General features: G+C 59.0%; 1 protein-coding gene across 1 annotated transcript in view; it reads right to left on the bottom strand.

The window, feature by feature from the left end:
• The window catches only part of COL6A3 (collagen type VI alpha 3 chain), a 58,363-nt gene that overhangs the window by 6,241 nt on the left and 36,751 nt on the right, over positions 1-15,371 (bottom strand). The window contains 15 exon segments of the mRNA XM_090285131.1: positions 311-409; positions 1,586-1,849; positions 2,988-3,481; positions 5,511-5,613; positions 6,869-7,567; positions 8,197-8,293; positions 9,955-10,448; positions 10,541-10,552; positions 10,653-10,689; positions 10,773-10,805; positions 11,974-12,036; positions 12,980-13,042; positions 13,469-13,504; positions 13,680-13,730; positions 14,821-14,883. Coding sequence (XP_090141257.1) covers positions 311-409; positions 1,586-1,849; positions 2,988-3,481; positions 5,511-5,613; positions 6,869-7,567; positions 8,197-8,293; positions 9,955-10,448; positions 10,541-10,552; positions 10,653-10,689; positions 10,773-10,805; positions 11,974-12,036; positions 12,980-13,042; positions 13,469-13,504; positions 13,680-13,730; positions 14,821-14,883 — 2,608 coding nt within the window.

Below are 15,371 nucleotides of genomic sequence, written 5' to 3' on the forward strand. Positions count from 1 at the left end.
CCCTTGTCTCCGCTGCACCACAGCCCACACAAACCCACACACCAGCCCCGGGGTGAGGAAAGGTGCCTGGCGACACGTGGCTTCCTGCTGCAGCGCCGGGAAGACAGGGCAGCAGGTGCCGCTGGGCAGGCGCAGAATGAGGCCGTACCCGGCCACCCAGGGACAACCTGGAAGTTTCCCCGTAGAAGCCATCCAGGCCGGACGGGCAGAGCCTCAGCAGCGGGCCTGCAATCAAGGCCGCAGGGCCCGGCCGTGTCTGGGAGGAGGCTAAGCTAGTGCCACCCAGGGACCTAAGATGCACACAGCTCACCTCCTTCGCTGCCAGCCAACGGCTCCGTGCTCACCATGAGGTTGATGGGTGGACTCGCGGCCACCCTTGCGGGCTGTGGAGGAGGAGACTGAGTTTTCTCTACAAAAGAAAAACACAGGCCGCTGGCAGGTAACTCAGAAGTGGGAGGGCTGGGAATGCCCAGGGGGGTGGCAGGCTCGCCCGTCTGGCTTAAGCCTCCACATGCACCCCGATTCCTGCTGTCTGCTGACTCAGGCCCTCCCAGCGGGCAGGCAGAGCACATCCCCGGGCTTCGAACAGCTCTCATTTCCCACGTAAGCTCTCCTCTTCCCAGCCAGGAAACCAGACCCCTGGGCTTCGGCTCTTGGCAGTCTTATCTGCATGCATTACATGGTGACGGGTGGGAATTTCCTCTCCTCGGGCCCAGCTCCTTGATCTGAACAGCACAGGCCTGAAAAGCCAAGAATGTGAGCCTCCCCTCCACATCCCAGGGAAGGCGGGGTCAAGAAGAATGGGGGGAGGGGGTAGAAGAACTTAGAAAGGAGGTGAGGCACTGGGAGGGGGGGAGGGCCGCGGAGGAGCCAGGGGAACAAGAGGCAGAGCCCGAGCTTGGGGGGAGGGGGAGGGACGTTCTGAGGTCCTTCCTGCACGGCCATGGGCGCCCCGTGGCCCCCGGTGAGACTTCATGGACACCTGGCTACTCCCGAAGGGGCCTGTGACTCTCGGGGGCATTTGTATTCCCTGAAACACAGACGTGGGGGCCCCCGAGCCCCAGCCAGGCCACATGGCATATCTGTTCCCCCGGGGAAGGGGCAGCACCCAGGCCAGATGGATCCGGTTTCCTCCATAAAGCGGCCCGGGCCCCAGTGGCAGGGCAGCCGCTCACATGGAACCCACCTTCCATTTAGTTCATTTATCACATCAGGTCGCGGCAGAAACCCCCAGGATCCTGTTCTAACCGTGTTATTTCAGAACAGGGTCAATGAGTAAGAACTGTTCTCTCTAGCCCTGGCCGGTGGGGCTCAGGTGGTTGGAGCGTCGACCCGTAAACCGAAAGGCCGTGGGTTCGATCCCCAGGGGGGCACGTGCCTGGGTTGTGGGTCCGGCTGTTTTTCTCTCTCATCTAATATTTCTCTCACTCCCGCTTCAACTCTCTCTAAAATCAATAATCATGTCCTCGGGTGGGGACTGCAAATAATAATAATAATAATAATAAACAGTTGTTCCCTCTAGGTCCCGTCGCTATTCCGTGTAGAAGCCAGGTCCCGACTTTCCTTAAACGGACCGTGCACTTACTTGTACTGAAAGTCCCTTGGTAGGCGGCGCGGACCTGAGACCGCAGGTAGCAGACCACCGTCACGTGGTACGTCTGCCCGGAGCGCAGGCCCCCGACGACGCGGTCCGTGACCGTGAGGTTCTGCTTCAGAACCAGGGACTGATCGTGGGCTGAGGTGACGGTGAGGTCGTAAAAGTAAGGGCTGGGGGGCTCCGGCCTGTCCCAGTGGAGCTTGGCGCTGTTCTCGGTGACCTCGGACACCTGCACCTCCCGGGCGGCCTTGGCTGGAAGAGACGTCAAAGCACAGTGCGGAGAGGATAAGGGACCCCGCGCGCCCGGCACGCGCAGGCAGCGAGGAACGCTGAGCAGCGTGTGTTGGCAGACTGTGGACGAAACACCGAGGTCGGTGTGGGGGGAGCCTATTCCTTGTTCAAGGTCCTGGGAAATACCGGCCTTCTAACCCACCACCGAGGATGGAGTGCGAAATGAGCCGTAGTCATGAGATCTCCCTCATTCGTGGCCAGGCACGTGGCGCCCTCTTTTCCCTCTTAAAGCCCCCCTCGTTAAGGAGATACTCTGAAACGTCACGGGCCGTGTACTCGTCTCCAGCCAAGCGCTCAGTGCTGAATGAGCTCGCAAGTTAAAATACATTAAGTCATGAAACGTGAGGCCTTGGCGCAAAATCCCTTCAGAGGAAGCTCCGCCCTCCCCTTTCTGCACGGTGGGTGGCACGGTGGGTGGCCCGTATGGCGTCCCCTAGCAGCTCCTTTGAGGAACGTCTGAAACAACGCGCTCCGGGTCCCAGGCGCCCACCCGCCCTGGCCTCCGACTCAGTCCGTCAGTCTGGAGCCCGCTCTCCCAACGGGCGGGGCTGGCACGAGGCCGGCTCTTGGGGACTCAATGCCGGCCACATGGGGCCTTTTGTCCATGCGCCTCTAGCAGGACAAAGGCTGCGGTGACAAGGCTCCCTCCGACGGTCTGGAGCCGTGTCCTAAGGGAGGACGTCCCGGCTCCGGGACCTGACCGGGCACAGCCCACAGCCCCGGGGCCCACAGTGAGTGGCTTCTTTCCCTCCCCCTCCTGGCACTTCCACTTAAGAGCTCGTCCCCTTCACTCACGCGCTGGGTTCCCAGGAGAGAAGGGTCGCGCTGCTGCGCACTCCTCAGACAAAAGGAGCCGGGTGTGGTCTCGGGCGGGGAGTGGCGGGGACCCTTTCGCCTGCTCCTGTACGGAGCTCCGGCCTCACCCGGGGAAGAGAAAGATCGCTTTCTCACAGAGAAGAGGGGCGATGCTTGGACACCCCCTTGCTCTGAGCACCACCTCCCGGACGTGTGAATCCCAGAGCGATGACTCTGAGGGATGCGCCCCGGCTATAGGAAATGAGGATGTCACCGGGCGGCAGCCCGACCACGGCTGTCTTACCTGCGGGCGTGGCAGTGGCTGGCTTGGGGGCAGCCGGTCTGACCGCCGGGGGCTGGGGCGCCTCGGACTTCGTGGCAGCTGCTTTGGCAGCGGTGGGGGGTCTTGCAGCTGCCGGCTTCACTGCTGTCGTCACCGGCTTCGCTGCTGTCGTCACCGGCTTCGCTGCCGCCACCGGCTTTGCTGCTGCCACCACCGGCTTCGCTGCCGCCACTGGCTTCGCTGCCGCCACCGGCTTTGCTGCTGCCACCACCGGCTTCGCTGCTGCCACCGGCTTCGCAGCCATGGGGGGTCTGACCGTGGCTGCCTTCGCGGCCTCAGGCTTGGCAGGAGCAGGTCTCGCAGCCGCGGGTCGCGAGGCGGCCGGCTTTGCGGCTGGCACGTTTACCACAGTTACAGGTTTGGTTGTGGTGGTCACCGGTTCCGTGGCGGTCACTGGCTTTGTCGTGATCGCTGGTTTGGATGTAGGACTTGAGGTAACGTTATTCGGAGCGTTTCTGTTAAAACAAATTAAATATCCCTTCAACCCATCTATATTTTTCCTGCCACCTCAAATGGGCAAAGACCTGGCCTAGCGGACTTATCAAAACGCGCACAATAGTTTACGTATTACAGAGAGTGCCGCGCACACCCGGCTCCTTCCTACCGCGTCTGGGCCACAGAAAGCACGTGGAGCAGCGTATGAAATAGCAGGACCATTAAAAATGAAGCTTAAAACAAATGAGCAAAATTGAACCAGAGGCGTGTAAACAAGGCGCAGACTGACAGTGACCAGGGGGGAGGGGGAGGGGAGAAGGGGGTGAGAAGGGGGAGGGTCTAGTCAAGGAGCAGGTATGAATGACCCACGGACGTGGACAACGGCGTGGGGACTGACTGTGGGAGAGGGGTGGGGGGGAAGCAATGGGGAGAAAGTGGGCCAACTGTAATAGAAAAACGATTTTTAAAAAAGAAAAACATGTATCACAAAGTAAATGAAGCTTATACTGCACTGCGAACACATCTGACGATCTATCTTCACTGGATGAGATAAAAGCAGAGAGAGAACAGAGGCGACAAATACTGAAATGATGGCCCGTGCTCCCTGTTAACAGTACTGACCAGTGAATCCCCACCCGCGTGGTCAGGAAGCGCCCGCTCAGCGAAACGCTGTGCTGAGCCATGGAGTTATAGTCAACGCAGACCCTCACCCCGGGGACCACTGTGCCCCCCTGTCTGCGTTAATTTCTGTGGGGCTGGTGCTGTCTCGGAGCTGTTTTGTTTCACAGTCTCCTCACAATGGCACAAACCACCCCTCGTCCATGTCTTGCCCTGACGCGACACTCCCCAGTTCACGGGTATATCCTGCTACGTGGTCTCCGCAGCATCTTCTCAAGTTGCTACCCTACAAATTCAGGTACCAGGTCTGCTTGTCCTGTTCCCCCAGACCAGGCTGAGCCATCCCGGGGCCGTTCTAGAGGAGTTACACAGACATTTCAGGGCCCAGGAAGAGAAGCTAGAACTGAGGCCGCCGGGAAAGGCCACGGCTGCCCCAAAGCGCGGCGCACCATGGCGCTCTCTTGAGGGGTACAGACTGATGGCACATTGCCTGCGCTCGGCTCCGGCCACCACGTCCCCCTTGCCCGGCTCTCTGTCACACGGCCACACTGCTCTCCCGCCCGCTGCTGGAGCGGGCACCACGCGTGCTGCTGGGCATCGGGTCACTGAGCGCGCGCCAGGTGGCCGGCGCCGGCGTGGGCACTGCGGCCCGCCCAGCCCCACCCTCTCACTAGTCTCCCCAGCAGGACACGCGCGTTGCCTCACGGGCTACCACGTCACCTGTGCAATCACAGCGTGACTTATTTTAGGAAGGTTTAGAGTCCAGTTCTGCTGAATGCACCCAAACCTTCTGTATGAAACCATTCCACACCAGAGACGGCAGACTGTTTGCTCCCTGGGCCCCCGTGGCCCGCCCGCTCTGTCCCCAGGCCACCAAGAGCGGGTCCCCACCCTAGATTCTAGCTAAGCTGGCCTGGGGACATGCTTTGACCAATAGAATGGGGCAAAGGTCACAGTGTGCTGGTTTTAGCCTCCGTCCCGGGAGGCCTTGCACACCCCGCCTTCTCTCGGGGAGCCCTGCCCAGTCACGTGTGGACACGCCCAGGCACCGAGCCGTGGCGCAGAGATGGGCCGTCCAGCTGAGACCACCTAGACCACCAGCCCGCAGTGGAAAGCAGCTGACCGCAGGCATGGAAGCGAGCCCAGGGGAGGCCGGAAGAACTGCCCAGCTGAGCCCACACAAAAACTGCCAGCCCACAGGACTGCAAATTGAATAAATAGTTGTTTTAAGCCACTAAGTTTGGGGATGCTTGTTATGCAGCAAGAAGCAAACAGATACAACAGATTCTTCTAAAAGAACATCTCACGTGACCTTTGGGGAGTCGCATGTTCTGGGGTTCAACGTCCTCACCCCATGAGGTTCGGCACTGGGGGGGCCTCTGCGTTCCCTCTAGTGCTGGAATTTGTGGGATAATTGTTCTAACCACTTACACTTGCTTGTGACCGAACTTCACGTGGTTCTTTGCCGGCTGGTCCCCTGGGAACCAATCACAGTGTTTCCTGACATCTGGGGACAAGTAAAAAGCATTCTCACCTAGAAAGAAATAGAAAAAAATGTATGTTTTAAACATATGTGAATCCCTTACAAACTAAAATTAATCTGCCAGTGAATTAAGTGAATCATGTAGTCGACAGACCATAAATATCTGTTAAATTAATTAATTCTTCCAGACAAGCTAAGGCCAGTGATTTTAAACATTACGTGCTTGGTCCATAAAAAGTCTTAAGCCAATATCTTCTATTTGGCGATATTTGGGTGATTCGGTTAAAGATAATGTTTACTCAATGTGAGCGGAAGACGGGAATAAAAGTCAGTGCAGAGTTCACCCAGTTCCAAGCTCTTGAACATCCAGTGATAATCAAATTACTCCTAACGTTTTCTCAGGGCTGCATTTAACCAAGCGTTTCCATCCCAGGTCTCCCAAAGGCAGGGACCACGGCCTCTGGGTAGCCTGCCTGCCTCACCCTCAGTCCACAGCTTCTTCCCTAAAACGTTTGGGGCACAGGCTCCCCAAATGTGAACGCTGTGGGCAGGGACGCAACCGTCCCCTTGAATCACGAACTCCCCGCATACACACGTTTATTCGTACTTTGTATATGGCTCTCCTTCGTCCAATACCTTCCTGAGACAGCCTGGGCCAAGCACAGCACCAGGCTCAGGGAACCGCCGTGGTAAGGGACACACCTTCTCCAGGGCCGAGCAGCCCACTGCCCCACAGACCCCTAAATGGCTGAGCCACAGGCCCCGTAACAGGTGCACCCAGGTTAACGATACGCCAGCCTTGGGAATGGGGGCGCCCCTGGCAAGCAGGGGTGGGGACGGGTAAGTGTGGAAGACGAATGTGGGTTTGCCGCCATGCTGGAGGGGCCGCATCGGCAAGGACCCAGAGCTTTCCTAACGGGGGGTTGGTGGCTAAGGCCAGAGCAATGCAACTCCTTCTAGAAGCTTCCACGATGCCCCATCAGGTTACACTTCTCCGTGAAATGCCAGCATATTGCATCATGCATGATACAGCTGCCCACCTAGACGGTCAGTTCTCAGGGATGCCAGCCATACGCTGGGAGGTGCCCAGTGAAATTTGGTGAAATAAGCAAGGGAAGCAGGACTGGGTCTCTGTCTGTGCATTCACTGCCAACCCCGCGGCTGCAGGCGTGCCTGGGCCACGGGGACGCCGGATGAATGAACAAGTGAACCTTGTCACAGCAGGTGCCTTTTCCATGCCCATGTCCCCGCCCCCCAGAGCCCGAGGGTGTGGGCTGGGGACCTTGCTGTCCGATGCAGGACTTACTGCTGACGAAGGACGGCAACAGCCTCCCGAAGCGCAGGAGGGGCTCCTCGTTCAGCTCGGGGGACTTATCCACCAGCTTGAAGAAGACGTCGTTGGGCTCGCTGGCGAAGCTGTACACCTCCCTGACGTTGACCTTCCCGCCGATGGCCAGGACCACAAAGAAGTAGCCCTTGCACTTGGCCTGCAGGACGGCTCTCCGGGCCTCCTGCAGCTGCTGTCCCTGCAGCGCGCCCGTCAGCATCAGAATCACGACTTTCAGGTCGCGCGGGTGGGGCGCGCTTTCGAAGACGTGCTCTACGGTGTAGTCAATGGCGCGGCCCAAGGCCCTGGTCCCGGGCAGCTGGGCCACCCCGGGGCCCAGGGCGGCCACCAGCTTCTCCTTGGAGCCGTAGTCAGTCAGCGTGAACTCCACCTTCACGGGCACGGCGCCGGCGTCCCCCACGGACGCATAGGGCGCATGCTGCACCACCGCCACCCTGGCAAAGTGCTGGGAGGCCTTGGGGTCGGGGCTCAGGTCCAGCTGCCTGACCAGGTACCCGATGTACTTCTTCATCTCGTTGAACTGGAACAGAGTGGTGGACTCGGAGCTGTCCAGGATGAACGCCATGTCGATGTCCACGTCGCTGCCCGCCGCGCGCCGGTCCCTGAAGACGGGCCTCCAGTTGCCAAAGCCGCAGGAGGGGTCGATGTTGCAGATGTCTGGAAAGAAGCATGGCGGCCCGCTCACACGGGGGCTCCCGCCGCGAAACGCGACCGCTCAGTCCGCCGGGAGCCGGCCGGGACACCCCGAGCCGTCGCGGCACACAGAAATCTGTTTATAGCCTGCCGACACCGCGGTGGCCAGATTTCCGATTTCACCACAGAACGCCTACTGAACAAACAAGCCGGGAAGCCAGAACCTGTCAGAGGACTGTGGCGTCGGCATTAGGAAGGGAGGCAGGCAGGAAACGAAGAAAGGAGGAAGAAGGAGGAAGGGAAGGGAAGGGACCTTACTTTTCTTGCCACTCTTTGAAGAAGTGTGTTCTAGAAAGTCCCCAAACCCAATCATTAAAATCCGGGCTCCAAAGCCAAAATGGAAGCAGAGGCTACTTTCTCCTTCTCACCTCTGAAATGACCATTCCCTGCCTAAGAGCAGCTCTGTTTGGGGCGCTACTTTAAACACGTCAACTACTACGTGGGGTCCCCGCTGGGACATCCTGGGCTCTGGGCGTCCTCCTGTAACGCACGCCCTGGGCCCAGAGGATGACTGTTCGCTCCAGCGGCAGTGTGTGGACGGGGTGGTCCGCAGCTGCCGCAGGACAGACGTGACCGTTGCAGAAGCACCTTACCCAGGCACACGTGGCATGTCAGGACGTTCTTCAGGAAGTCTGTGAGGTCCCTCCTGGCGGGCAGGACGAGCGCGTGCCCCACCGCGGTGTTATTGATCTGTCCAAACAGAAGGAAGCGCGCTCGGGAGGAATATTCGTGATCAGCAGCTACTTGCAAAATACGGCGGAGGGAGGAATTAAGTCACATCAGCAACACAAGCTGCCCAGCAGATCCACAGCCCCTCGTCTTTTAGGGGAGGGGGGTCAGAGGAAGCACTGAGTTTAACGGAAAAACATAGGTTTTCTTCTGCAGAGGTCAGCTGGGGTTTGAATCCCAGCCCCGCCCTTCCTGCTGGGCCCAAAGCAAAGTTATCGCCCCTCTGCGGGATTCGGTTTCCTGGGCTGTAAAATGGGGTAATGGTAAATTCTCAACAGTTATGTGGAGGAGTAAGTTAGATAATATACGTCAAGTGCCTGCGATAGCTTCTATCAGATAGTGGGGGCTTAAATAATAAGGTTATTTTCAGCAATAAATGACAAACGGCAGACGTGAGCTCCATTCCTCTCTCTCCCAGGTCTAGAAAGGGATTGAATGCCAAAGCCAGCAACCAAATCATTTCCAGAAGATTCAGAACCCCTGCCCACCCCAGCACGCCATCATGAATTACTTATGTAGCGAGTAATTAAATTCAATGAATGGATGAATAATTAACCTTCCAAACTTGCTGCAACCATTGCTGTTCAGACTCACGTGTGGTTCCAGTCCCTCGGCCCACACAGTGCGCCCCTGATCAGCGCACACAGCTGGTGGCCCACGTGGGACCCCCCCGCCCAGGGCTCTGCGCTTTGGCTGCTGTGTCTGGCAGCGTAGACCCGAGGAAGGGCGGCAACGACCCCACTGCCACTTGCTGACCTGCGCAGCGGGGAACCACGGGACACCCCGTGTGGCAGGAGAGGCAGGGAGCCCACCCCAGTCCCCCTCGTCTCTCACTGGTGAGACATCTAAGCCCCAGGAGGTTAGTGAAGGAGACGCGCAGCCGGGGGGTGGGGAGACGGCCAGCGAGCCCCCCACTCCTGGTCCTGCCTCCCTCCGTGCCTGTCCTCCACTCCTCCCGAGCAGTAAGCCCAGAACTCACACAAAGTCAATATAACTGATTACATATAACAAGTAAACACACTGTTTAGCCCCAGCTGGTGCAGCTCAGTGGATTGAGCACCAGCCTAAAAACCAAAGGTCACTGGTTCGATTCCCAGTCAGGGCACAGGCCTGGGTTGTGGGCCAGGTCCCCAGTTAGAGGCACATGAGAGGCAACCACACAGGGATATTTCTCTCCCTCTCTCTCTTCCTTCCCCTCTCTCTAAAAATAAATAAGTAAAATCTTTTCAAATATAAAATAAATACATTGTTTAAGCAAGGGAATCCTTGTCCACCTCACAGGCTGACCCTCGGGTGCCAGCCCAGCTGAGGACAGGCAAGGGCGGTGCCCACTGGGGACCCAGAATCTCAGACGTTTGGGGACCTCGCTTGGAGACAGCAGGCCTCCTGGGTCACCCTGGCAGATCCTCCTCCAGCACGGGACAGGGGACCCTGGATCTGGGACCGGAGCCAGAGGCAGTCCCAGAAACCCCACCAGAGAAGGTCTCAGTCCGACGGGCCTTCTCCAGGACCTGCTAGGAACCATGGGTCCTGGAGGCACCACGGAGGTCACGGCCGTGCCTGCGACCTTCCCAGAGCCCAGAGGAAGCGGGCAGTGTCCCCAGAGCACCCGGGGCTCAGACCTGCAGAGCGTTGGCCAGCTGCCGGTCCTCCTGGCTGGTGAGGAACAGGGGTGTGATCCCGGCGTCCGACAGCTTCAGCACCGCCTCCCTGAGCTGCGGGGACGCTCTCGTGGGCCTGTTGCTGAAGAACACGGCCACTTTCCTCATCAGGAACCCACTCCTCACGCGCTTAAACGTGTTTCGGGCCACGAACGACATGGCGGTTTCCAGGCTCTGCTGCTTGGACGTCAGAGCCACCTGGAGGTTCTTGATCCTGTCCAGGAGGACAGACTTCTTCTTGGAGTCGGCGAACCGGATCTCCGTGGTCACCTCATTGTTGTAGGTGACCACGGCCACGCGTGCCCCCCGCGGGCAGTTGCTCTCCGCGATGGTCAGGTCGCCCACGATCCTCAGCAGCACGTCCCGCATCCGGCTGAACGTGTCCTGGGTGACGCCCTCGGAGGTGTCCAACGCAAAGGCCAGTTCCGTCGGGAAGACGGGGCATTCCAGGGGCCCTGGGCAGCAGGGGTTTCAGGGACAAACTTTACTTACGGACAAGGGGGTCTTCTTTCCTCGGAAGGCGCTCGCACCAGCGGCGTGAACTTACCATAGCAGCAGGCTAGAAAGGAAGCAGAGGAGAGGACAGTCACGTCTGCCCTGGGAGGGTTTCAAGGGTCAAAGCAAAGGGGCGTCCCCGACGGCGGAAGGCGGGTACTTACGGCACTTGTCCTTGATGCTCTGGACAAGGGCACATTGCTTTGAAAGGAGAGAAAGGAGGTGTGAGGACAGGAGGCAGCGGGCTTAGGGACCCGCGTTCACGCTGCATGCATGCCACTTACATCCATCGAGTCGCCTCTGTTGCCCTTGTGACCCTGAAAAACAAGGAAGGACAGGCTGACGTGGGGGATGTGGGATGGGAGGGACAGGCTGGGGCCCACAGACACGTGACGGAGGAAGCTGAGCTGGCCTTTGGCGGGCCCGGCTCATGTCCAGACTCCCCATAAATTTGACTTCACTGCGCAGAGCAGAGGAGAGAAGAGTGAGGACAAAAGGGTGTCCCTGGGAGGGGACAGCTCCACACCTGAAACCCTGGCAGCTCGTCACTGATCCACGTAAGCCACACGCCTGAGCCCGAGCCCAGCGTGGCCCCTCTGAGAGAAGAGGTTCCTAGCGCCTGCCAGTTCAACCCGCCCTCTTCACAGCAGGATCCTGCCGTGCCACCTCGCTGCCCGCCACTCCAGGTCTAAGGTGTCCCGGCCAATTCTGCTCGGGGAGGGACCCTCTGCCGCCCTCGGCATCTCATGCAGTATGCATCCACCCCGATGGTCAAGCGGTCGCCTCGTGGGCCCCTCAGGCAGCTTTCCATGAGGCTGCCCCCCTGCCCGTCCCCCCAACACCAACGCATTGATCTCTCATTAAATGCTCCACTAGTTTGAATCCTAGACAGGTTCACCCCATTAGCTCCTTAACCACTTTCTGGGAGTGGCTTTCCATTAGTAAGTTTCCATGCTTCTGGGAACCTCCCCAATTTCAATGCAGGGAGACGGTACCTGGAGCAATTCAAGTAAGGAAACAAAGAGGTTCGTAGTGGAGGGGCCCCATGGAGGGGCCGCAGAAGGGTCAGCGGTCAGGTAGCCAGTGGGTCCTGACCCCAAATCGGGAGCTCGCTCAGGGCCTTACAGACCAAAGGACGTGTTCCCCAAACCGAGGTCTGACATGGCTGTAGTCCTCCCACAAGCTGCCAGCCAGAGGTGTTCCTTTTGCTTGTGCCCAGCACAAGCCTCAGACCAGGACCCGGCACCAGGGAATCGCAGGAGCAAAGGCAGCCTGCCCTGGGTGCAGAATGCCGCGCGCTGAAAGGCTCTTTCCCGCGCTGGGGTATCACAGGGAAGCAGTCAAACCAACCAACCAACCAACCAACAACATTAACAGCAGAAGCGCAGCACACGCCTCTGGGAGAAGGAGAGAGTGGGGAGCTTTCAGGGGCCCGGGGTCCGGCGACCAGGCCACAGGCGGCTCGATCGCCACGTAGGTACTTACGGATGGTCCTGGGTAGCCAGGGTCTCCCTTCTGGCCAACGGCCCCTGGAGGTCCCGAGTTTCCCTGCAAGGGGCAGAAGCAGCGATGCTCAACTGGGGCAGAGGAAGGAAAACCCGCAGCTCCCAGGGCTGGGAAGGGCGGCGAGGGGGACCTCGGGCAACGTCAGGAAGCTCTCCCTCTGCAGATGCAAACGTAAGGCTGAGGGGCTTCCGCAAAACGTTCTCCGGCAGGTTAGGGTGAGTCTGGGGCTTGTAAGACCCAGTGATACGACCGTCCATGACAGCACAGCAGCAACTGGCAATGAATTACACCGCCACGGGGCACACACAGGTGGGCCAGGGCTCTCGAACCCTCCCGTAAGTAAAACTGATCGAATTCAAGTGTCTTCAATGAGCAAATTAACGGGACAATTATGGTCCAAGCTACGAAGAACTGCTGGAAACTTCTGCCCTCACCTGGGCCACGATTTGCTGATGGAAGACTGAGTGGAACCTTAAGGGGATGAGAGAGCATCCCTGAAGAGAGTAACGCAGACCCCGAAGCGGCTTAAGGAAGAGGAGTCCTAGCAGGGAGGGGTGGGGCCGGGGGCACGTGGTCTCCGCCTGGCTGGCCTCTGAGCCAGGACCCTCGGAAGCAGGGCACGCACCCCACATAGCCCTGCGGCTTCACCGATCTGACCACACAAACGCCTGACATGACCCGCTCTGGGACGCGGGTCCCCTGGGTACCGTGCCGCGAGTGGACTGCAGACCCGTGAGCTCGCTGGAGCTGTGGCAGAGGGAGGGGCTCTCGGGGCCTCCCCGTTGGGGGAAAACGCAGCACAACTGCCGGGGGTCCCGGAAACATTGGTCTTCAGCTTAGGACCCCCTGCCTTCCGCCCTCATGCTCCCCGGCCAGGTGGCGGGTGAGGAAGAAGAGGGTCCTCGGAAGCAGGGGAGGCCTCAGTGGCCGACCACCCTCCCACGCGCCCTCATTCCCGCGGCAGCCGCGGCGCAAGCTCACGTACCCGTCGGCCCCTGACGCCTTTGGGTCCCGGCGCTCCCCCTGCTCCTGGTTCGCCGGGGACACCCTGGAAAAGAACCAGCAAGCGCATTAAGCCCCTGCATGGAAGGTCCAGCCGGGGGTGCTTGGGGCCTCGGGCGGCCCACTGGGATGTACTGTCCCATGAGCAGCTGTGCATGCGTGTCTTTCGCTGACGCCGCCTCAGCTTGCTACACCAATAACGAGGACATCACGCAGCCCCAGCGCCATGAGGTTTACCAGGTACTTTATGGCAGTGCCACTGCCTTCACCCCCACAAGCCCCATGGCAAGTGCCTGCTGCCATCGCCATGTGACAGACGAGGGAGTATCGTAGAGAGAGTGGGGGCCGCCCAAGGCCACTCGGTCCGTAAGGGGCAGACCCAGGCCTAGAACCAGGGCACTGTTTGCAGCCCGCGGCCACACCAGGCCCGTCCTTAACAATGGTGACATTTCCCCACCAGGGCACGGTTTACCTTCGGGCCCGGGTACCCAGGAAATCCTCTTTCTCCCTGTAAGAGAGAAATACACAACTAGTACTTGGTCTCCATTTCAAGTCACCTAAAATGAGTTATTCGTGAGCAGAAAAAACATATATCTCTAGTCATCAAGAGAAAAAATTCACTGTATTCCAATGAAATCTTGAGAAACGATTCGGTAAAAATGCCGGCTGTCAGAAGTACGTACTTTTCTGCCTCTGCGTCCCTCACTGCCAAGTCCGTCTCGGCCATCCTCCCCCTGGTTGGGGAAAGACAGCGTTACTGCAGGTCGCCGGGCCGGGCACGCGCGCCCACCTCTGTCTAAAGCCCCGAGCAGAGGGCCTTCAGTCCCTGAGATGTTCCCAGATCACGGAACAGCCCCGGAAGTGTTCCCGTCCTACCCCATCCGCCCCGGGTAGACAAGACCAAGTCTGTAAGAGGGTGGCCTTAAAGACTCCTTCGGCAAAAGGCCCGGCAGGGGGGGGCGGGGACTAGGAGCTTAAAGAGCGACCCCCAGCTGTTGGTCAAGACAGTACTTGGAGGTGGAATCATAGACTCATTGAACCCAGGAATCTAGGCGTTGGAAGGGCTCGGGAAGGTCACCTGGAATCAATGAGTCTTTGATTCCACTTCAAAGCAGAAGCAGGAGGCTCAGCCTCTCATACCCGCCCGAGGGGCCTGCCACGTCCCTCCCTTCCTCCCAGGTCACGCCACTGGCCCCCTTCTGTCCAAACACCCCCTCCCACGACACTCAGGTCTGTCCCTGTCCCTTCCCCACGAGGGGCTTTCGGGACTGGATTCTAGGTTTCTTTTTCTTATGCAGACGTATATCCTACAAGATTGTTGTTAGTGAGCAGTTAGGTTACATTGGGCGACAATTTTTTAAAAAACGAGTTATCAGATGAATGAGTTCTATTCCTGGAATATCTCACGCAAAGGGAACTGCTTCCGGCGGGACTGAGTGCTTATCAAGCCCGAGTCCCTTCGACTCCGAGGGCACTCATTTCTCTGCAGCGAAGCTCCCCGCGGCTGTGCTCACGAAGCAGGCAGAGACCAGAAACCAAAGGGGTCCGGCTTCCGTAAGCCAGCCCATCCGCCTACCCCAAAACACAGAAGGAAGCCTTGGCCCACCCACCCCCACAGCGACACAGAACTTGGGGTGAGATTTATTTGCTGAGCAGCAGCAGCGGTTTCCCTACTTTCCGTCACATCCCAGTGGCAGGAGAAGCGGCGACCAAGGTCTCTCTCCTTGGAGCAAACCTAACCTGCAGTGGGAAAGGCCAGCCCAGCCCCGGGCCCCAGCAGCCGTTTCCTGGAGCAGAGTCGGCCACGACGGGTTTTGTGCTTACCGTCTCCCCACGGGGCCCCCGGCTCCCGGGTCCTCCCTGCGGTCCCGGCTCTCCAGGCTCGCCCTGCACACGAGAAACAAGGCTGAGGCCCCGGAAGCCCCAGACCCGCTGGAAATGAGAGTCCGGGCCCTATAGTTCAGGCGCCTCCGCCGGCATCACCTTTTACATTTCGATAAAAATGGTTCCTTCGATTGCAAGTCTGTGTGCGGAGCCCTGGCAAAGAACCCAGGGAGGCTGGCGTGCGTTCTTTCCGTGAACGTGGTGCAGGGACTTGCTGACAGGGAGGGAGGGGGCAGGAAAGAAGCCAGGAGGGTCGGCGGGCACTGAATCCAGCAGGAAAACCCGACACCACCAACAGGAAGCCCAGAGAAAATTCTAGGTTCCCAGGAACGCATTTCTTTTACAGAGAAAACGCTGCCCTTTCACGCTGGTTAGGATAAACTGGTTTTTCCCAAAGCTGGTGGAGAGCAGGTTCTCAGAGAACTTTTCTGTAATAAGCGGCTGGTACCCAAGTCAGCCAGGGCCCCGGGGCTGGCCCAGCGCGGCGCGGG

Source organism: Furipterus horrens, unplaced genomic scaffold (assembly GCF_987537825.1).
Source record: "Furipterus horrens unplaced genomic scaffold, mFurHor1.1.pri manual_scaffold_1, whole genome shotgun sequence".
Taxonomy (NCBI): Eukaryota; Metazoa; Chordata; class Mammalia; order Chiroptera; family Furipteridae; genus Furipterus; species Furipterus horrens.